Source organism: Pholis gunnellus (assembly GCF_910591455.1).
Source record: "Pholis gunnellus genome assembly, chromosome: 5".
NCBI lineage: Eukaryota > Metazoa > Chordata > Actinopteri > Perciformes > Pholidae > Pholis > Pholis gunnellus.
The window spans coordinates 26330933-26355558 of NC_136531.1; the positions used below are offsets into that span (position 1 = coordinate 26330933).

Consider the following 24626-nt stretch of genomic DNA (forward strand, 5'->3'; position numbering starts at 1 on the left):
CTGGAAGAGCTGAGCTGATCACAGACAGGTGTTCATGATGAGTAGAGCAGGAGGCAGGAGAACGAGGAAAGGAGACCACACACACACACACACAGCTATATACATGTTGTGGGTGCTCATGTTACAGAGGGGCTTTGTGATTTGCTGAGACAGTTTCCTTTCAGACTGTAGCTTCTTGAATCATCAAACCTTTTCCTGTTGTAGTGTTAAAATATACCGGACATGTTTAAAGGGACATGGGATGCACATGGTATCAGTGACAATCTGAGCCATTCAGTTCATCTTTCAACCGAAGGCACTGGTTGTTCCCCATACACACATCAGTTACTGTTTGTTAATTAGCGAACATTTGCCACGGTGGGATCCTACCGAATTAACCCCTTCATGTATTAATGATAAGATGTGAAAAATCTGATGCAGTGCTGCTCTTATGTTATTGTGGTTTCACATTCTTTCATTGTGGGATGTCTTTTTTGGTTTTACTCTGTCTGGCTAGTCCATGTGTCAATGCTTTCACTGTTCTCTATCTGTCTCTGTTATACAGTCTGAGTCAGGTAGTCTACACACTCCTTGTTTTCATTGCACCCTTGCCTGCACTGTGATAAGCTCTAACTCTCAGTGCAGGCTCCATGGTCAGCCAGATAGTGTTTGCTTCGCTTGACTTCCTCAAGATCTGGCCTGAGAGACAGATGCACCATGGGACAGAAAAACTAGGGGCAAATAGGAAATCTTCGTTGCTGGTGTCCTGCTTGCTTTCGAAATGCCTGAAATAGCAAATGGAGATCTTCAAAGTTATTCTCCCATGTTTTTTTAAGAAAATGTGTGCTTTTTAGAGCCAGTTAAACTTCCCTAGGTGTTAGAATGGGTCTGATATTTTACGCTGTGGAACTGTCGTCATGCAGGAAACAGTCCAAGGAGGATGAAACAAATGCCACGAATGACCTTAAAATACGTATTCAAATCTGAAGGGCTGTATCTGTTGGTTTTGTTTTTAGAACGAATTACCCAGCAGCTGACTGAAATCATTCAAAATGGCAGCAAACGTCACACCCACCAGCTCAACATCATGCTTTGCATATAGGCAGCCAGCTCACGGCAGTGCAGAGAAAGTACGAGTTAAAGAAATCATTTGCCCATTTCCTTTTGAAGTAAGGTGCATTTCAGCATTTTCATATCACCCATGCCAGAATATCCCTGCTTTTGACAAATTATTAATCCTCTCTGAAGGAGATAGCAGCGGTTTTCTCTCGACTTTTAGAAAACTGTGGACCCAGAATGGCTGGAGCTGTGAGCACTTGCAGCAGTTTTGCACACAGTGGTTGTTATGGTAATGTTTCTATCTCAAGTCTTTGAAGCTGATGTAGGATATAGTGTGCTGCCGCGAAATAGTGAAAAGTTAGTTCTCTTTGAAAGGAGGGAATTGACATTGTAATATGACAGGTTCATCTCAGTGTGCTGGAAACAGAAATCCACAGTCTGCAATCCAGCTGAGGTGATCAAGCAGATAGGCTCACCATGCAGGCCACCTTTTATCAATTGACCTCACCATATTGATCCTCCAGCTCTTTTTTGAATGCAATGTCATCAGCTCAGACCATGATAAAGCAATCCAATGAAGAGATTTTGCTCCGAAATATCTGTCACTTGAAACATTAAACTGACGTTCCTTTAAATAAAAAATATTGCTTTGATGGAATCTTTGTCTTTAAAGACCCCCTTCACTCAAAAATGAGTTTTCCTTGTTGCTACTTCACTTGAGTGTCTGACCTTCACTAGAAAGCTGTTTCCACATCCATCTGCTAAAGGCCAAAAGTTTTTCTGTGCTCAGCTTCAGGGTAACTTTGGTATTTTTCGACCTGGACCAGATCTTTTTTCCCTGTTTTTGTATCTAAGTAACTTTGGGGACAACAATTTTATCAATCGTGTTCAGTATTGAGGGACGACACTGCAGCTGGTGGTTGCTAAACAGGCTTGTGGCTCAGTGGATACAGCGGGTTGTCCTTCCACCCCCACGTGGTTCGATCCCCAGCTCCTACTGTCTGCAACTACAAGCGTCCTTGAGCAAGACACTGAAACCCAAGATAGTCTGGAGCCGTGTGTACCAGCTGCTAAAAGAAAAGCATTCTGTACCTTGGCTCAGTAAAAAGTTATAAAGGTTAATCAAAGTTATGTTGGATGCTTTTATTTTCTTCTGCTGATCCGTGACTCAAAACCGTGGTACGATCCGAACCGTGAGTTTTGTGATCTGTTGCAGCCTTAACTAAAAGTGCTTGTTGGGTGTTGGCACTGACAGGCTCGGATTATTATAAGTGTCTGACAACACTATGGAAAGAACCCTAAAGCCAAATCGTCTCTACTTGTTATTGTGTCATGTGACATGTTGTCTGAAGACTACGGTGGAAACGTGAGTGACAGTAGGAGAGAGGAGTGCTGGTGTTGTCAGAGTTTGTTGTGTTGGAGTGCAGAAGGCGTAGCTTAGTGTTATCTATAAGATGTTCAATGTCATGATTGAATATCTAGCTGATTTCAAGAATGTGGGTCTGATGTAAGATTTCAGATCAAGATTTCTTGGAGCGAGACACACAATAACAAACAGACATGGATCAAGTCAAAGGTGAAGACATTTTTTTATTTCTCTGTAGGGTTCTTTTCAAAATGTTGTCAGACACTTAGAATACAAATCTGAGCCGGTCGGTGGCAACAACAAGCACTTGTAGTGGACATACATTGGCAGTGAGGAGTAGCAATTACATTACAGCCTGTTTAGCCGCTGCCGTCTGCAGCGTTCTCTTCAGTCACTTAGAAACAGCAAACACAAGAATATCTGGACCCTGCAGTGTCTCTCTAAAGCTCACTCAATGTTCAAACAAACTAGTTTGGAAGCCAACCGTGGTCTGGTATGCAACGTACAGACCAGATGTGATGAAACCAGGAGGTTCTAGTGCACATACTGTACAATTTTTTACTTTTGGGAAAAAAAAGAAACATATCCATCACTAATTCTTTAGTACATTCTCTCCTCTCCCTGAGGATGAATATTAAAGCTGCATTAATACATTTGTCATGACTTTTGGGCAGCAGAACAAGCAACATTGACTTACTATCACTTTAAGAAATGTTAGGGCGGATATGTCATTTAAAAGCCCCACCATTTGTGTTAAAAACAGCCCCCAACCAAAACAACGACCCAAAATACATGAAGACTAAAAGACGTAGTAGACCCGAGAGGAACTGAGGAACGTTTGATTTTGCCAAGTCACATACAGAGTAACTATTAATGCATCAACTTAACAGACGTAATTAATTAAAGTGTTATATATACCCTCTGTATGCACTGCCTCCCTCTTTCTCTGTGACTTTGTCTCTCCTGCAAACGTGTATAAAAAATGATTTACTAAAAATATATTCACCTTCATTTCATGTTTGCATCATTTAAGATTTGAAACAAACAAAAACAAAATGTGTGTTTTATTTGTTCTATTTTGACTGATTAATGTGTGAATTCCATATAAGCAGTCTTCACTGTGATACTGCTGTTAAGAGTTGAGTAAAGATTCTGTAGTAACAACACGATCATCCGCTCCACCACGTGACCACACACACACACACACACACACACACACACACGGTATGGCCCTGAGTGCGAGTGAGGAACACAAATGTTCTTGCAGTCAAACTCGTGCAAGCGCGAAGCAAAAATGTGCTTGCCATTTGGTGTGAACACATGTGCAGCATTAGACTTTACTCCAGAGCCACAAGATATTTTACATATTTGTAACCCTTATGAAATAAAGGTGGAGCGTCTCCTTAAGTAGCACACTTACTTTCTTCCTCATTGTAGTTCAACATCCTCTATATTTTGAAAAGAAAAGGATTTTAATTAGGGATTCTGTCAGTATTCAACTCACAGTCGACACCTGTCTATTTTAATAGGCCAAAACAGACGGAGATGGTGGAACAGAGGAGGAAATAAAACAAGGCAGACAAGTAAAAGTCAAAGACGAGAGAGCTTTAGGAAGAGACAACTAGAGAAAAAAGGATGGGGTGAAGAAGTAGGGGCACATTAGGAAATAAATATGAGAAACAACTGAGAGAATAAAGATAAGAGGTTAGCAAAAAAGACCAAAAACCAAGTGCCAGTACAAGGGGAAGAGGGAAAAGACGAGCCCTGATAAACAGAGATAAAGTGGCTTTAGTTGGGAGGAATACTAGTTGGGAGTTGATGCGGTAATGGTGGGGTTAGATGGGGCCGGCGAGAAAAAAGGGAACAAGGGAGGATGGACACATGGAGGATGCAATAAATGAGCGAGGACTTCTCTCCGGGGAGGCATAAGAGGAAGGAGGGGTGGGAGGAGGGAAGTGATTCAGACACAGAGAGATGGAGACGGAGAGCGTGAGAGGGAGAACGATGAGGCAGAGTGACAGAAAGGGAAAAAGGAGGAAGCTGCAAGGAAGCGGAGTGAGTGATGTCCAGAAGGAGCCCAGTGCTGCAGTCCTCTCCCTGGTGTGGCCTTGATGGGGCTACAACACGCCAGCAGCTACAGTATTTACACATGCAATCTCATGTTACATCTTAATTCACTTCCTCTCATCTCCCAACTGCCTTCATCTCCGACGTGTTACATGTATTTAATTTGTGCATAATACTGATAAGTTAATTGCAACACTCAGAGTGGAGCTTTAACCATAACCTTGAGTTTTTGTCTTACTTTGCCGTCAGCCACGGTTGTTAAGAAGCAATATCCATTCAAGGCTTAAAATGATTATTTCTCTGTGTAGCTTTATAGGCGGTTAATGATGCGTCATTTTACAGAGCAGTATGCACTAGTGGGGCTTTTTCCCCCCGATATATTACCCTTGACGGCACAGCATGATAGAAACATATAGTGGAGAGGCACACCAGTGTCCGTCACAGTCAGAGACCAATATGATACACCTAGCTCCAGTTCTCCAAGTGTGATCCTTTTCTCTGCTCAAAATCCTCCCATTATGCAAGGAAACATGAGTTTGAGTGTTCCACTACTGTCCATGGAGCAGTTACAAAGAATCCATAAAGATGTTGATAGTTGGACACTTGAAGATCCTCACTGTTAAAGGACAAGAGTTATAGTGATTCAACTAATAGTAAAATAGTTAGAAGCATCTGGGTTAGTGAGCATAAAACAAAACCTGTTCTTTATCAATCCAGTCAACTATCTCAGCCTTTCCTTGATTCAATGATGAAGGAATCCTTTAATAGGAGAATCCTTAGTTATCCTCTGAACAATGCTAGTTTCCACTGGTAGGAGTATTAGTACCCAGCTGTTCTCTCTTTTCCTGATATGAAGATGTCATACATGTATCCAGCATTATATACGATTTGAAACTGTTGCATGATTTGTCTCTCCTTCAACCTTAATTAGCATAAATAAATGCTAACAGCTATGATGCCATCGTTAGCTTACAAGTTGTTAGGCAGCCATTGCCTTAATTTTGGGGGCAGCAAAATAGATCATCGACAAGTTACTCCAATATAAACACATCCACGTCATGATTAGACACTCAGACAAAATGCACCGGAAGTCAGGTGATGTACTTTTAAGAGTGAGTCATTGCAGGTATGATTTGGAGACATTTCTAAACTCCCCACAACTTCAAGGACATGATGTTGAGGAAAAACATATTTTCCAAACTCAGGCATGAAAGCCATAGGTCATTAGTTTACAATATGGGCGCTACTAGTCTACAACCCCGTTCAGGACAGTATGGAAGCTGAATATGATGATAAAATGTAATTGTAATGAAGTCAGCATTTTCCTATTAGCTAGATGTCCCGAACACTAATAAATATTCTACCTTGGATCTCTTTTGCTCTACTTAGATGGGTACTTTTTGTGAGTGACCTCGTCGTTTAGCTCAATTCGAACAGTCAACAAGTTCAACAAACTTTTGTATCACGGGAGTTGAGGATCAGGACCCAATAGCAACCACAGGGCACAGAATCTGGTACAAAACAGATTTTATTGCTACCGGACAGATGACAGGAATAGCTGTGTGGTACCCGTGGTCCGACACAGGATGGCAGGCCAGATCGACAGTGTGATTTCCTGTGGATCGACACCGGAGGTCAGGCAGATCGACGGTGTGATGTCTCGTGCGTCAACACCCGAAGGCAGACACAATAGCAGGCACTATAACCCTTAGCAGAGAGGACAGAGATCAAAACAGGAATCATCGAAAGGGAAACTTACAGACGGCGTTAACGGAATACCGGGGCAGGAGACGTACGGACTGACAACCTAGGATTGGGGGCCCAGGGTTGATATACTGCCAAGATGTGATTAGTGGAACCCGGGTCTGGTGTGTCAACCTGCAGGAGATGATCAGCTGATTGTCTCTAGCTGTGCTCCAATCAGGGGTGTGGCCATGGGAGGTGTCTGGAGGCAGACAGAGGAAAACTTAGGGTACATCCCAAGTCTCTTAATTGTCATTTCCTCGATCCTCGCTTGAACCGGAAGTTGTTCTGCGGCGCCATATTGACGGCCGTCCCAAAGCTCTTATTTCTGCTCGAAGGAGCGAGGATCGAGGAGGAAGGAGGGACCTCTGAGGAGCCATAAACGAGGACCCACGAGAACAGACTTCCAGGAAGTGTTTTAACGGCCGACACGCTTTCATTGTTCATCAGTTATGTGATTGGACGCTGCAGCTGATCGGACTGACTGACTGACTGGAGTTTCATACCAGTGTGAAGACAGATCACAGATTAAACTCAAGCTTTATATTTGATTAGTTTTCTGATTCACCATCTGGTTTAAATAGATGTTCATTGTAGACTGAATAACAAAAAGACCACAAACAACTTTCTTCATTTATTAGAAAGAATTTTGTTTTCATGATCTGATATTTCCCTTAATAACTTTTACTATGGATGATCATTTTTGAGTGTCACGTTTGAGTTTTATCATTTAAGTTTAACCTGAAACATGGAGCCTAATAAAATAATTCCAGTGTTCAAAAATCACCATAATCATATTCTGGGTTAATTAATAATGATGTCACAATCTGAATTTCAAAACGTACAGACGCAAATAAACAATAAATAAGCCAAACGCATTCCGTCGGTAGAAATCGATCCTGTGCTTATAAACAGGAGTTCTTAAACTCTCGCCCTATTTTTAGGCCTCTTCTCAAAAATGTCATACCCATACTAAAGAGAGTGTAAATCTCTAACTACAAGGTCTATTTGAATATTATTGTATGTTATAATAACAGAAACACTTGTGAGATTTGATCAGATGTGTAAATATCCGTGTATATGTTACTGGTTATTAATAAATGAAGATGGCACACAGCTCAAATTGAAAATGTTTAGGTTCGCCTGGAAAAAAAAGCACTTTTATTGATATCATTTATTTGAAATAATGTAGCTCAAAGCCTAAAAATCTCCCAATCTCCCAAATCATAGCACAACTTGTCAGTAGTCTCACAAACAAGATTTGGCTTTGATAAAGTGAAGCAAGCCAAAGATATAGAGGTTTTAAGTACGGAGAGGTCACGCGAGGTCAAGCCAAATTCTCATTTTGGAACCAGCTGTTGCAGCTGTTCTATTCTAATTTTATATACTATATAACTTTATTTCACTTGTTTTATCACTAATAGTGTTCAATCTAACCTAATACAGCAGTTTGGCATCATTTTGAGAGCTAGAATCCTCTCTAAGGCTGTAAACCATGGATGATTCTCGTCTGAGCTCCAGTCTTCATGTGTGTGTTGGAAGTTCAGGAAGCCTATGATTGGTCAATTTTAGAAAATGACGCCATTTTAGACGCGTCACAAGCTATGTCCCAATTCAGGGGCTGCATCCTTCGGAGGACCCAGCCTTCGCGGTCTACGTGGGCTGCGTCCTTTGAGGACCGCGTAGGCTGGACCGTGTGGTCTACGAAATGAGACGGCTTACGCTACAGAGGACTTCCTGTTTGCGTCAACAGCTGTTCCCGCCCCCTCTTGCTGCTCCCGTCGCCTAAAATCCCTGCTCAACAGGATTATATATATATTTATAGTATATATATACACATTTATAGTGTGTGTATATATTTCTAGTATATATACATTCATAGTGTGTGTATATATATATATATATATATATAATCTCTGCTCAGCAGGATTATAAATATATATACATTAAACTAAACACCTTTTCAGTATATATGCAGCCTCCAAGGTTTTAGTTTAGTGTTTAATCAGTTATTCAATAATTAATTCATAGATCTTTTTCATAATATTGTTTTTCTAAATTAATCAGTTAATGAAATCAGTTACTATGTTAAATAACTCATTTTCAATTAGTTATAGTTCTTGTAATTAAATGTATTTATCTGTTACTTTATTTCATTTCATTCACACATACATACATACATACATACATACATATATATATATTGCAATCCTAAGGCAGAGGAAATCAATCAAGACAGTTAACATTAACAGCAGCAAAACAAATGTCAGCAAACATGTTTATTAACTTGCAGTAACACATACTTTTTATAATTTACACAGCAGAATATACACACATTCACACAGAAATCCTTTACATGGATGTCTTATTTCAATTTCAATTAATAAAATAAAAAGGTGACGTCACAACTGTCATCTCTGTGACAGCAACATGAACACATGCGGAGGATCTACTGGTTGTGTTATTAGTGAAGCTTTATAATGATGAGTTAATGTAACTGTAACCTGAAGTACAGGATGGTCAAATGCAGATATTACAAATGGACTATTGTCTTCATTCAAAGCTACGGTTGCTGAATGTTTGTCCATTGTTCTCCCCTCAGCTACTGCTCTCTGTAACACAACAAGAACAGAATCAGCAAAACACTCAAATTCAGTGTATTTGTGTAATTAATCTTAACGTTACCGGACTTAAGGTGATATTTCAGGTTCACTACCTATCTACCTGAGCTCACGTTGTTCCGTTTATGTTCATGATATGAAATATGAATCATCTGTAAAATCATCACAATCTCAGTAAGATATTATTCAACCTCTGAGGTTTGAAAGTAAAGTTATTAAAAGTTACTTTAAGGCTTAACTACGGTCGGATGCAGGCAGCCGAGCTGCCGGTGTTACGTGCCTACTGGTTTTTGAACCTACTGGTTTCCCTTCCGTGTGTTGTGTTCGCTTAAAAGCAGCAGCTGTTTTCTGCCTCTGTCGCCTGATTCGTAACACATTCACAAACATATTGCTGGAGATCTATATACCACATCTTATATCAATTGCGGGGATTACGATTGTATAAGTGAGCACTACATCACAGCCACGTATGAAGAAATACATTGAAGAAAATATATTTATGGAAAGATCGCAACAACCTGGTTTCGAACCCTGTCCAGCAAAATAATAAAACTCCCGATGGCTGTCGCGCTACGCACTCCGCCACCTCTACTTGATTGTTTCAAAGATATTCATTTATTTATTGATTAAGTCACACCTTGTCAATACCCAGGAAACGTTTTGGTTTAAGGTGAACTGAAACAACTGGTTACCTGGGGGCGTATCTTCGAACACTTCCAAACCTTTTTATCAACGCTTTTTCGCGAGGCTTTGCCCAGACACCACCCACGCATTTTGACAAAAACAAATGTACTTTTGTGAAAACTTTTTTCAAATGTACTTTTTGTGAAACGTTATAGTGAAATACAGTGGCTCCCATTCCGACGGGGTTTCATTGTTATAATATACTGTGGATACCGACATGTATCGCTTAACTAACCCCATTAACTAACACCGGTAATAGCGCAGCGGCTAACGTTAATTAGCTTGTCAGTTACCAACGTCACGTAACTTAACAGAACATTTTAACACACATGTGATGTTATACGATCTCTTATTATGCTTCAACATTAGTATCAGTGACATTCGAGTGAGTTGAAACCCAATACTTACATTTAAAAGTGAATACTGCCGCGTCTCCAGCTCTCGCATCAGTCGCCGCCATGTTTGTTCAAATAAAATCTTCACCGGCACGCAATGCATCTCGGGATGTGCTGGGCCGCGAAGGATACATCAGATGTATCCTTCAAATCTGGGGTCTGAAGGCTGCATTCGTCGGCTACATTCGAAGGAGTCTTCGACAAACATGCGAATTGGGACAGCCTAGTCGCCGCGCTGTGACGTAACCGGTCTACGAATGCAGCCTCCGAAGGATGCAGACCCTGAATTGGGACATAGCTACAGTCTTACGAATGCGGTAGTGATAGCCTGGTGTTGATTGACAGTCTTTAGCCAGTAAAAATTGAAAAAACGCTGCTCACCCCAAGCCTAAAATTCCATTCGCCAAAAGTCTGACCCCTTCCCCCCGGGGTCCCACAAGTTAGGTTGACCCCCCTTTCACCAGGAAACAGAGGAGAGAGACACAGGAGCAGTGTTTAGCAGGCAAACGGGGAATTATGCCGGTCTTTTCGTGATTCAACGTAAAGGTGAGGTCCTACTTGGATTTATTTTTGGATAAGCGGTTGTTGTTCTGCCGTTTGTTTGCTCACAGCGTTGTATTGGTTTCACGGAGAGACATTCTGAAGATATCTCTGGCTTCTGTGTCGAATTCTCATGCTCTGCGATGTATTGCTCGGCCGTGTAGCCGTTAGCTTTGTGATGGAAAATCGCCGATTCGTGGCGACAAATACGTGATATGATGGTACTTCTTCTAGTTGCTTAAATTAGTTGTGTATAGTTGTTTGGAGTGTGTAAAAAGTGACTTACATGATAGTGTTGCCCAGATGTTGTTAATCTGGTCTATAACATACATGCATTTTTTTTAGCTCTCGATATGTAAATTTTTTCGACGGTATATGCTACCCCCTCTGAGCCCAAGAGCCCCCAAATTTGGGGCGTCGTGCGCAGGAGGTAACAGGCTACAGAGAGAAACACCGCTACAGTGATGATTACTGTGTGTCTTTATTAGTTATTAGTATTATTAGTTACTATTATTAAGTACAGTGATCATGTGAACAGACACAATCTTCTCTAAAGTCTCTCCAGCTGTTAAAGCCGACTGACAGCTGATCCAGATGTGATCAGAAACAGACGTCGCTTCACGTGACGCAACTGAGGAAAGGACGTCTCTCATCTCTTAAAACATATTTCCTTGTTTCATCTCTCCTTGCATGGTTTCCTTGCGTCTCTCCATGCATCCCTGGTGGGAGGGACTAAGACGCAAGGAAAGGACGCAAGTGAGGGAAACGGGGATGCAATTAAGAGACTTGGCATGTACCCACAGACACATGGCACACAATAACAAACAGGGAAACGACAGAACACACGAGGAGAGGAGATCGGGGAAACAGAGGTAAACACACAAGGGGTCAGACAGGGATCTTGACATTTTTAATGAATTAAAAAGAGAATGAATAAAAATGTGTGTGACAGGGTTGAAGAGACCAATGCAGTTGAACAAAGAAAAAGTGTTTTTTTATGTTCTTTATGTTTGTTGTGCAAACAAAAGGTTAATTTCTCTCAAATGTTGGTCACAAATTCAATGACATCGTTTTTAATGAGCTCTTCCAGCTGACAGGAGTGGCATATCAAGATACTGATTAAACAGCATGACACAGGTGTAGAAGGGCCTCTCTACACGTTTCTTATATTTATTTCACATAACAAAAAGGTAAATGAGTGTAATGATGAAGTAAATGTAACAAAACCAAACAGAGGAAGCCAGGAGATAAAGAGAGATGGAGAGAGAGACAGACAGAGAGAGAGAGGAGAGAGAGAGACTGGCTGACTGCCACTAGCTCAGAGTTTTGCAACCAGACCAGGTGAGCTGGACCTCCCTGATGAGCCGGCTCCTCCCACCAGGCTCCTGCAGGGAGAGGCCTGCTCTGAGAGGGTCGTTTTGTGCCGGTCTGTGCTGCCACTGGGAGCTTTCTAAAGGCCTTTCTACTGGAAACAGAGGCCTGCTGCTGCTGGAATAGAGAACAGGTTTGGCGTTTATGGGACAGAAAACTGAAAAGAGCCTAAAAAGAGCTGCGTTACAAAGTTGGGTGAACATTTTCTGTGGGTTTGTCAGTGCAAGCAACGCCTCATTTAATCCCTTTTCAACTTTTCCCATCCGTATTCTGCTGTTATGTTGTCATTTATTTGCTGTCGGATACAGCCCAGGTGGACCAACCCTTTGACCAAGACGGTGAACCGACCTATAAATAGAGCCCGGTGCTTTTTGTTGCTATGGAGGGAAAACTAAGGCAACAGATGACAGTACCCTTTATTGTTGTCCCCCTCTTTATCTCAGCTCTCTATTTGTCTCCATTTATGATCCAAAACATTCAACAAACTTCTCGCTGTGTATTTATCCAATCACTCAGTGTCTCTGCATTGATGGCGGCTCCGTCACCACCAGTTGACATCGTGTCTCATAAACAGCTCTCGCCAATTGAAAGTAATTGCTGAGATGTTGACATGCTACTGAGAGGCTTAATCACTTCTAGATAATGATCTGTTCCAGCTGCCATTTTGTTGTCGACTGTCCTGGCATTTGTTTGCAGACTACTAAAAGCTCGTTTTCAGTGTGTGTGAGACTCTCAATACCCTGACATTTTGCAGTCGAAAGGCACAGAGAGCTCTTTTGTTCAGAACGAGGCAGACAAAAGTCTTTGAAATTGCTAAAATACAAAGTGTCTGAGGAGATGTATTAGAGACGCTGGATTCAAGATGAAATCTTTTGCTGGGCATTGATTGGTTACTTTGATGCCCCTGGAGCCTTTGAATGGAGTAAAATGAATTATGAAGCAGGATTCATGAACGAAATGTTAAAAATGCTGCACAGGGTAAAGTTTGTTCATTTTGACCAATCGGTCAACACTTTCTCTGCAGTTCAAACACACTTCTAATGCGGTATAATCTACTGACAGCACTGTATAATCATAGATTTGAGCTCTCATAAATAATCATGCTTTTAACAATAATCAATACAAGGACTTATAAGATCATGTATCATAATACTTCATAATTACTGACATTTTAGATTTATTGATATTTTTCACTTTACTTAAAGAAGCAGTGTGAAGGATCTGGCAGCATCTACCTGTGAGGTTGAACTGAAACTTCTCCCATGTGCCAGACGTGCACGAGAACTACAACACAACACAAAGGGCCGTCTCTGCAGCCCGTGTTGGTTTTGTCCGTTCTGGGCAACTGTAGAATCATGGCGGTGCATCGTGAAGACGACCTGCTCCGTAGAGAGATATGAGGGGCGCATTGCACACGAATGAAAACATACTTAATCATATCATATTCCATGTCTCCTAATAGATCCCCCTTAATGTTACACACTAGCCCCTTAGAGCAAACAATGACCCCCTATTGTGACTCATAGCCAGCTTGTAATGTATTATACCTGCACCTCAGGAATTTCATTACTTCACTCAAAGCCCCCAATGACCAGTAAGTATAATCACATTATTATTCATTATGGGAATCATAACACACAATGGCAAAACAATGTCAGTGAGTGACCAGCCATTATAAAGTATTATGATACTTGACCTTACAAGTCATTATAAAATGCTTTATAATGTGTTATGATTATTGTTATCAAGCATTATGAATATGAATGTGTGCTGATAACTAGAACTATAAGCTGCTGTAAGGAGATCATAATGCATTGAAAGATGAGAGTTGACCACCATGCAACAAGAGAGCGGTCATGAGCAGTTAGTCTGCTGTTAGACAAGTTGTTCACTTATGGATTGTATATTTCATTCACTTTGAAGCAATTTTGAGTTAGAATCTTCTATGACATAGACATCATAATTATGTTGACATCATCCTGTTTCACTCTGACATCTGAATTACAGGCTGATGTAATTCTAAAGTTATTTCTATAACTTGTCTATTGATGTAAATGTATAACACTAGAGTATGAACATCTTGTGTTATTTGACCTCCCGTTGCAGTCATCGATGGCCTTGCTGTGGAGAGACGTTTTCCACATGGAACCATTTCTTCTTTATTTCAGTGACAGTACGACGCTCAGGTGTCTTTAACATTAACATCATTATTTGTCCTCATTCCTCGTCTTCATCAGGTCCCTTAATTCTGTTAGAATGAGAGACTTTCCTCTCTGGATCTCTGGAAGCAGGACTTCATCATAGGACACATGGGGCAGGACGTGTAGCCTTATATGGTGTTACCGGGTTGTTAGCGATGCTAATTCACTGTCCTTATGGACGCACTCATTTACACACACATCACTCACCATGTTAACGCTGGTCATTCACACAGTTATCTGACGTTCAGAGAGTTTGCTGAATGTGACGAGCTCACCAAACGGAAACAAGGAGGAGAAAGTTAAGATGAGAATACCAAAATGTTCTCGCATGAGCTCCATTACTCTCAGAAAAGTCATTAACAAGCTATAAACTGAACATTCAATATTCAGGACTGTGTGGGGCACTTCGACTAGGTCTTTGAGGACAGGGGGACATCTAGTTATGCAAATTTGTTTTCACCACAGTAGATTAATTGCTAAGGCAACAAGGCTACTGCAAGTGCAATGTGACTGACATTTGTATTGAAGTGATAGAATAATAAATTCAACAGGGGGTTCAGAAGGGGAGAGTGCACTTGAAATAGAGACACTTTTTTGAAGTGTGCCACAGCTTTGTCTGTCCATTACACCCACTGCTTGACGTTCCTTGAAATTCCCAACCCCTGTTCCTCCAGGTCTGTGGCTCAATGCATTAACTGTTCATGAAAGATGACTTTTAACTAAGGTCGGCTGAAACACATTTATGAGATTTTCTTCAGAAGCGTTTCAAGTGTTTCTCTTTTTCAGCTGGTGTCCTGGATTTTGAATTCAGACTGCCATGTGGGGATGAGAAGACTCGTGTCTGTGTGTGTCAAACTCCCCCACCCACCATGTTGCAGCCACATGGCAAGGATCCATTTTCATCTTATTCAACACTGTGCTGTCGCTGGCACTGCTTGGCCTGAATCATATGTTCACAGTCTTCGTAGGAGCATCCCTTGGGCATGTGGCACATCTTCTCACAAGAACCCTGGTGAGCGCCTCGCTTGTTCAAAGCGCTTGTGTTGATAGCAAGGCTTGACCAGAGGTGGAAAGGTCCTGGAAGTCTGCGGGCCTCGGATCTTCACAAGGACATGAGTAGTAGGGGAGGACGGGAATGCCGGGACAACGGTTCTTTTCCATTCTGGACAGAGATTTAGTTCCCTCTCATCTCGCCTGATTGCTCACGCCTGTCAGAAGAGTCAAGGCCACACCTCCTGCACCCCCTCCCAGCCAAGTGACTCAGGTCGAGCTTGTCAGGTTGCTTTAAACAAGCATAAGATTGTTGCGTAGAGGGAAATGCTAACGAGAGACATGGATGCTAATGAGGATGAGCATCAGTCATTTAGGCAGGGAAGTACAGCAAACAACTCGTGGCCTGATGCATGCAAATAGCATCTATTATGTAAAAGGTTGTGAGCTCAGTTCAAGTATGTGATACATGCTAAATAATTGCGCGTGACCTGTGTTGTAACTTTTGCTCGACTGCTTTTTTCACACACAGACTGCAGCCTGTAACCCAGCGGTAAACATCAGTCTCTCTGTGCGACAAAGTTGCACTCAGAGTGGAAGATCACAGCTGACCACTGATCCTGTCACGGCAGACTTGGCCTTCATGTCTTGTTTTTTTGCTCTGCGGACTGTGCAGTAACACAGTGCTTATCAAAGTGCCCCGCCTGCTGATTATCTCTCCAAAAGAGCCGAGACCAAAGCCGTGAACACAGACTGTTGGATCAGACTTGTCCACAGGGGCGAGCATGCATAGCAGCGTGCTCCATCAAGTTTCAAAAGTGCTATTCACAGCATTGGTTACATTGGTTATTATTGTCATAAATACCCAAAATGGTAATAGATCACTCCCAGAACACTGTAATCCTAACAGGTGTTGGGAAAACTGAGATTTGCTGTTATTGCTAATAGTTGTTTTTTAACAAGCCTTAGAGCTAGGGTTGGTAGTTTCCTTCAATGATATTTTGCGTTATATTTGGTAACATTTCCGTTATGTCCCGAAAGCAATCAATAACTCAAACGCTTTGCCAAATCAAAACAAAAAGCAGTGAGTGTGGCTATGACTGTAATGAACCCGTCCATTCTCTGCCTGTGCACTCACTGCTCGTCACCAGAGTCTTCCTCACGCTGCTATCTTAACAGCTGTGAGCACTAACAGCAGCCATATCCGTTGTTTATGTTCACTATGATAATTGCAGATCTGAATACTTTCCTACTAGATTTGGGGACTTTTGGAGCTGCTGGCTACTTTAACTGGAAAAGGTTTTTAGGTTTGACGCATTTACATTTTTTTATCTGGCTTTGTCTTTCTAGTTTCTCAAGTATACCAATCTTTTTTCCTTTGTCAAAGAGCAAACAAAGAATAGTTTTCATTTCATTGTACCTGATGATTTGTGTTGTGACATTCAATTGAACTAGAACATGTGGAAATATGGTCTGGCTAGAAAAAAAACCCTTCAAAATGTACAATCAGTAATCTACCTATTTACCTCATCTGCAGTTCCAACACAAATGTGTTACTGTGACGCAGCTGAAAGAATTGTTAACAGCAACTAACATCAACTAGAGTTTCAGCTTTAGGAAGCGTACTCTGTACATGGGGCATTCTTTATATAGAAGTTCACACTTTACAAGAACTAACGTACAGTTCAGTTTGCACAGATTGACAATCACAGTGCACAGTTTTCACAATTTATCGTTTTTTCAGTTATTTAAAAGTTAACAGTCCCAAAAAAGTAGTTCATGTTCATTTTTTCTTTGTATAATATATAGTATACAATAATGTATAACTACATATAAACCTGGTGGTGTAAGACAGTCTCAGATCGTGCTATTAGAGATGGGATCTAGTGTATGCTTTTTACTAGTTATGGAACACACATGCACACACACACCATCGTCTTGTCATCACGCATATTATACAGCAATCATCTTTTATATGTGATATGACAAAAATACCAAAGAAAACAAGTAATTATTCATTTAATTGCATCATTTCTTTTTTCAATATAGTTAATTTATGTAGAATGAGCATGTCATTTTGTTATGCATTGCTACTAATATTTTAAAAGGCACTCTCTTTATTTTAAAATGAGTTCTTTGAACACAGACATAATTCCAGGGTGGTAATCTCAATCTCCAGACAACACAATGTTGGAGGGCTCGCTCTTTCTATGGGCCCCCATCACACGGTCTGTATGTCAGCCCCTGTATAAACCACCACCTTGACAAGCACATCTTCCACTGCTTATCCAGTTGTGGGTTGCTGTGGCAGCAGACTCAGCAATGTTCTCCAAAGCCACGTCCTGCAGCTCTTCCTGTGGATCCTCGGGCGATCCAAGGCCATGACAGGATATGTGATCGCTCATATTTGTCTTCTTGCTGAGAAGTTCTGGGCCGGTTTATGTCTAAAGGTGCGTTCACACCAAATGCAAAGCCAGATTTTGTGTTGCGTTACTCACCGGAGATTACTCGCTGGATCATTGGTTGTTATGTTATTTGCGTCATTTGCGCTAGACGCGCCGGAGAGGAGGAGTGGCTTATCTCCATGGAAGCTGTTATCAACTAGGCCATTTATTTCAGCCATCAACCATGGAAGAAATGAACACTATTTCTGCTTAGTACTTGTTGTGGAAGTCCCAGAAATCTAAAAACTAAACTTCTTCTTGTCTGGGTTTATAACATCTTCTGGAGGAGCTCCGTGGATTTCATCGAACTGTATTCACTGTGTCCAGCCAGCCACACGTCGGCTGTTTACTACAGCTGTATGAACACAAAGTAAACTGATTTCATTTTGAAATTTAACAAAATGATGCAGAAATAATAATGACATTATTTTCCTGATTCAACAACGGCAGCATGTCAGTGATGACAGGAGAGGCATCTCAACGCTGATATGCGACGCAGCGGTGCGCGAATGGGGCGAATTTCGCATTTCCGCGTCTATTCTCATCTAAAAACAAATGTTCCTTGTGTTTGTGTGAACACGGCATTAGAAGGGAGCAGTCACAGGGATGACTTCAGGAGGTCTAAGATATTAATTAGTGAGGTTTAGAGGTGCTGGTTGGTGGAATATTTTACTGTTGACCAGAGACAAGCTAAGCTTACCGGCTGCTGGCTGTAGAGTGGTTTTGTTCTTCTCCCTAACTCTTAGCAAAAAAGCTTATTCCCTAACATATAAAACTGATGCTTTCAGGGTGAGCTCTCCTTCTGGCTGCTTGAATCTGTGATCTCATTGTTTCAGCGTTACCCAAAGCTCACGACCATGGGTGCAGGTTGGGAAGGCTTACCTCCACTTGAGGACAAGACCCCTAAGAAACTTGAACTCCGAGGAAGGTTTTCGACCAGACGATGTTCTGCTGCTGTGAAGAGATTTACTACTTATACTTTGAAGGCCTACAAAGATTGTAATGGTAAAATTCCCTGTCTTTACAGGTCATCCTGATCCTCACCAAGCTGTATGACTTTCATATTGGCAGCGTCACTGAGAGCACTCTTTGGAGGTGAGTACAAAGCCAATTTTTGCTCATAAATATTTACATGTAATGTCTTAGAATCCTGTAATGCTGTAATGCTGCTACTACCAAGGGATAGCCTTTTAGTGATGGTCCTGTGATTGGCTTGATGTTTTGGCTAATTGTCAGTTTGATATATGGTGACTGATAACAAAGAGAATCTCACTTGGCCCACTGTAGTAAACCCTTAAAGAGGACATATGCATATTTTCAGGTTCATACTTTTGCCTTTGTTCCTACTAAAACTTGTTTACATGCTCTGAAGTTAAAAAAAACACATCATTTTCCCACCTGTCTGCAATCACTGTGTCTTTTCTTCTTCGACTCCTCTTGTGTTGTTAACAGTGTGTTCTGGAGTCATGCACGGTCAGACAGGGCACTCAATGTGGAGGATGCTGTTTGCCATGCTCTTGTATGGCCGTGTTATCTGATGTGCTGCCCTTCTTTACTCCTCCCGGGACTGAAATAAACACACAAAGCATGCACACACACTCCTCAAACAAGAGTAAAAATACACTACCGAAACGGATGGGGAATGCATCTCTGATGAGTTAACATGCGTGAAACCCATTTCCATTATGGCTTGTGACATTAATACAGTTATTCCTTTGTTTGAGTTTTAGGATTATGCCACACACAGGACAACGTCCCCCTAGACAATATTTGGCCCGTTTTTCCAGGGAAACTACTTTGGGGCAATTGGGTCCTCAGGTAATAGGCCATTTGCCAAACCCCCAGAACAGTGATTGTCCAATCATATAGCTTAGCAACTAGCAACTAACTAGGCCCAGTAGATCTGTCAAGCTTTGGATCTCTGCAGTTATAGTGATACTCGGAAGATGGTGTGTTTTTCTTTTAAACACAAGAGTAAAAAAATACAAGAATAAAGATGTAAGGAATGGATCCAATGGTGTGTTGATCTGCTCAGTGCGTTGTGTGAGTCAGAAGCACATTTCATTGTGAGGTGATAACCTCCCACCCTCAAAGGATGTCTCTGCACTATGAGCTAAACATGCACTGCTCAATTTAGAGATTCTGGCCTTTCTTGCTTCCATAACTTATTTTTTCAGACTAGTGGAAAGAAAACATCCAAAAAACATATATATTTTATGACTGTTGATAGTATTTTCAGATTTATAGAGTTATACCAAGATATCCAATATTCCTTTTGTAAAACCTTTAACTAGCATGTCAATAACATTAAACAAGAAGTTAGAACCTGGCTCTATAGGGTTTAGAATTCTGTTCTGGAAATGCATATACATTAGCACATATTAAGCCTCATTTGCATTATTAAACATCACATTTAGGACAGCTTGTAACAAAAAATGAAGTAACTACTTGACTTTACTACAACTTGACTAAAAGTAACCACAGGGAAAGGAAGATGTTAGAGAACCAGCCTGATGTCTGGAGTAGTTAGGGAGACAGATGTACAGCATTTATGTTTTGGAGAGACAAATAGAGAAAGTTTGTTTACTACTCAAAGACATCCAATCTTTTCTTGATTCACTTCATACTTTTTGACTATGTCCCCCTCTCTAGTGATGCAGTTCTGTGCTTGAGTTAGAATTACTGGTTCAAACCCCAGCAGCTCCATTTGCCTAAAGACAAAGGAACAGTGTTCCATCTGCACCATATTTTCTTTCTTTGAGATTTTCAAGATGACATTCCTTTAAAGCACAAAACATTTGCACTCAAGTTTGACAATGATAAGCTGTGCCAAAGTGACTGCTAGCCATTTTTGACATTTAGACATCTACTTTGTAATTTGGACCCTGAGGCAGAAACAGAGTTTTGTTTTGGTATTTGATAAGTGAAGAAAACGCAGTCCCCTGATATTCTGCAGTGAGACAGAACGCTATGCTGACATTATGGATAATACAATAGTCTGGATATACTTCTGTAATAATTCTATGATTGCTTCTGATAAGACTCTACTATCTGTATTTCTGTATTTCTGTATTTTCCGTCTCTGTCCTTTCAAACTCTACATTTTCTCCTATGTTTATCTGAATATTCAACTAAGTAAACTTTATAAAACAGGATCGTACAGGATGTGTAGAAGTTGAAATCTGTTCACTTTGATGATCGTTAGTCCCTGTTGCACGAACACCCCCAGACATCCCCCCCCCCCCCCCCCCAATCACATCCACCACAGATGGCAGAGAGAGGACATACAGTAGCCTAAAGGAGAGGGAAACCAGCATTATGTAAAGCGCTTATATTAAAATCCAAGTTGTGGTTATCAAACTGCAATGGCTTACTTCATATCCATGATCTCTGCATCTGACATGGTCTCTGCTTCCCCAGTAACCATTACAGAATATGTGTTTTTATTACAGTTTATAATGTTTCTGTGCCAAAAAACTAATTTGCTTTGTAACAGTGTAACACTGTTAGCCTACTGCTACCAAGAATATACAAGACTGACCTGCTTCTATCGTTTGCTAATGTAATTTCCTAACATTAAAGGATTATTAAAAAGATTATACTTCAACCCCCAAAATGAGCATTTGTATATCGGTTGCTCACCCTGTGTTACCTTGAATTCTTTAAGAAACAAGTCAAGGTAACACGTGATGAGTAGGGATGGGTATCGTTTGGGTTTTTTCTGATACCGGTGCTAAAACGATACTTTGAAAACGATACCGGTGCCTGAACCGATACTTTTTTTATTGCCAAGTCAAATTTAACAATATATTTAACTGTTTAAAGTATACTATACATATTAGTGCTGGGCAACGATTACAATTTTTAATCGCATGGATTTTTTGAGATTAATCTCATTGTTATGGCAAAGTTCAATAATTAATTCAAAGGTAGTGTATTGTGCACTTTTATTTTAAAAGTACTGCTATATGAACAAAAGGGCAATAACATTTGGTTTGCAAACACTTTAAACAAATAAGGTTCTTTTTAACAGCAGTATTCCCTTTACACAGTAGCAGTTATATCTCTTCACTATCTGTGCTCAGTGTGTGACTTCATGTGAAACGTTCCACTGCTGTGCAACAGGAATAACATGTTTCAGCACGTTTCATCTAAATGTGTGTCGTCTTCATGACAGAGCATGTGAATGCAGCTCTACTGTTCATCAATATAATGCTGTAACTCAGAGGTGATGATGGTTACCCAGCGATCAAAGAATAAAGACACACTTACGCACAATGTAGGTGTATTTTCCCTTTAACTCACGAGATGCAGTTAGCATGTTTTATACTTAATGTGAATTTAATTCATACTTTGTTGGCATCTTATTCTGAAAACCGGATGTTCCTCTGAAGAAACCGGATGTTGTCTCACGTTAAATCTTTCCGCTAACTTTCAAAGTCCTTCGCTCGCTCCCGATCTGTACCGTTTGAATGCGTTTACCGTGAATTTCAGCGTATAGGTCACTAACATCTAAGTGTCTGCTGAGTTGACCACGGAGACCTGAGTGTCTGCTGACTTTACCGCAGCGATGTCCAGTAGTCTCCATTCCTCCACCGCTGCCAGTGAGCAACGGACTTTCAAAATAAAAACAGCCACACTTTTGACCGTTTACCTTTCGGCATTTTCTCTGTTAAAAGGTTGATGGCTAGCTAGCTGCTGTAGCTATACAAACGGTAGCTATCGTTACCTGCTGCCAGGACGGAGTCATCAGAGTAGTGTTAAAAAAAAGTATTTTAATCGGCTCAGGCACCGAAAAGAAGCACCGAAATCTGCGTTGCGTTTCGGTCCGGTAGGTATCGGTCGTATAGGTACCGGTTCCATATTGGCACCGGGTTTCGGTACCCAACCCTAGTGATGAGTAATTGAAAAACAACATTTTGGGGATGAAGTATTCCTCTTCAGTGTGCATGTCTATGTTTCTAGAAGAATGGAGTAATGCAAGAGGTGGATTGCATGCTGTGAGAGGTTTTTATTCAGTGAAGGAAACAGCAAGCAGGGGGAAACGTCATGAAGAAGCTCTGGTGGTCAACTGTCAGGCTGTAGGCTCTAAAGCAGGGGTGTCAAACATACGGCCCGCGGGCCGGATCCGGCCCGCCACGTCATTTTATGTGGCCCGCGAATCTACCAGCAAAAAAAAAAAAAATGGAAATCGCGCACGGCGGAGCTCCTCCCCGATCCGCGCGCACACACCTCCACCAGCGTATGTGGCAGCAGCAGCCCCCCCCCCCCCCCCCCCCCCCCCGCCGACAACCGGCCCTTTGGGGGCAACCATGATGCCGATGCGGCCCCAGAGCAACAATGAGTTTGACACCCCTGCTCTAAAGCTACCCCACATGAGTCCTTAACTGGTTGCATTACACACAATAAATACTAAATGAATAGAGAAAGTGCAGTTCAGGTCAAGGCAATGCCAGCATCTGGCACTGAAAACTTCAGTGTTTCGAACAACCACAAAAAGACAAACCAACAAGTGCCTACATGAACTATTTGCAGCAAAGTACAACAGTATGTCTGAACAATTCTTTATTTATTTTTTGCACACAAATAAGTGGTGATTGGACGAACATAAACCCGAGCACTCAGAGTCATCAGAGTTAAATGCACCATGACAGTTTATCTCTGCAGGGAAGACGTAATCAGGTGAGGTAATTTATACATGGCGTGAGAACAGGGACATCACTGTGGTTATTGGCAGCACTCCCAGCCCTCGCTCACCCACAAACCTACAGTGAGGGGAGCAGCTGTCCATCGCGGCCTGCCTTTCCAAGACATCAGTGTCCGAGGAAACGCTGTGTTGTGAATGCATGACAGGAATGTTGGAAGCAGAGGAAGTTGAAGGAAGGGAAAATGGACAGAGGAATGAAAAAGGAGAAAGATAGAAGGCCAACTAGCACTATTTATTGATGCAGCTGCTTTCTGGAATCAGCTCAACTAGGGCAGCGCTGAGAAACCTGGCTGTCTCATGTCAGCTCTGGCCCCTGACTCGTCTCTCTGTAGCCGGCTAATTGAGATCAAAGCTCTGATAGGGTTTGAAGAGGAGCGGTTGGACAGAATATTTATCAGTTTGCGTGAAGGCGTCCCAGATGACGAGTCTTAAAGCTGCCTTCTTGCAAAGGTCGAGGCAGTGGCAACACCTCAAAGTATCGCCCAGTCAGTCTGTCAATTTTAATGAACATCCTGACCTTAGACAATGAAAGCTGATCGGTCAGTATCAGAAGAAACTTCAGAGCTGAGGTCCAAAGTAAACCGGAGCACACAGATTTAAGGCATGAACTTTAAAAGAAGACTAAGACTAACTAAGCCCCAAGTCTGTCCTATTCCGAGAGCAGGAGAGGCCTTATATTCCTTGTGAGGAGGTAGAAGCACGTCTAACCTCCCCCTTCACCGATCAGTCAGTCATCATTTTCAAAGGAGCCTTCATAAGTGCATGGTTAGAGGGAAAAAATGAAGGCGAGCAGTTTATCGTTGACAATAAATCAAACTCAGCAAAACAATTCTTCAAAGTTGTGCAGCCTCTCTCATCTGGCCTCTGGAGTATTGTTTTGCTGTAGATGAAACTTTATCAAATATGACAAGCCCTGTATTCATTTGCAGGTATTCAGACGTGGGTCAATTAATGCCAACAACAAAGTCGGGTTGTATTTCCCTCCCATCACTGTATGAACGACATATTTTATACTTTTTGCAAACATGCCTATGCTGCAGTTGTTTTCTGTGATTTATACAGTGAGTTCTTTGAAGTTACTGGATTACTGAGCTGGAAAGCTTGATGATGAGCTGATGGGAATCTCTTTTTGGTCCACTACAACACACATAAACTAAAGTCCATTCTTTTTTTTCTTATTTTGTGTTTACTGAATCCTCAAACTGAACGGAGTTTACTGAGTCATCAGCACTGACAGAGTCGGTAGCTTTTAACATTGGAGCTCCCCTCACTGGAGACAGAGTGTGTCTTTACACACACGTCTTTACACGCAGAATTCTGCAGATACATTTTACACGTACACAGAAACACACCAACAAATGCATGTAGAGCAGAACTAGGCAGATACCCACTGATCATTAACATCCAAAAGAGAGCACTCACATTCTTCAATCACCTTAAATCCAGCCCCCTAGACACC

The 24626-nt window shown here is 41.4% G+C and overlaps 1 protein-coding gene across 1 annotated transcript in view; it reads left to right on the forward strand.

Moving 5' to 3' along the window:
• sorcs3a (sortilin related VPS10 domain containing receptor 3a) overlaps window positions 1-24626 on the forward strand; it is a gene marked incomplete at both ends in the record, with an annotated part of 219611 nt that overhangs the window by 76602 nt on the left and 118383 nt on the right. Inside the window, one exon of the mRNA XM_079160322.1 lies at window positions 18488-18555. Within this exon, the coding sequence (XP_079016448.1) occupies window positions 18488-18555 (68 nt within the window). The remainder of the gene's footprint in view (window positions 1-18487; window positions 18556-24626) is intronic.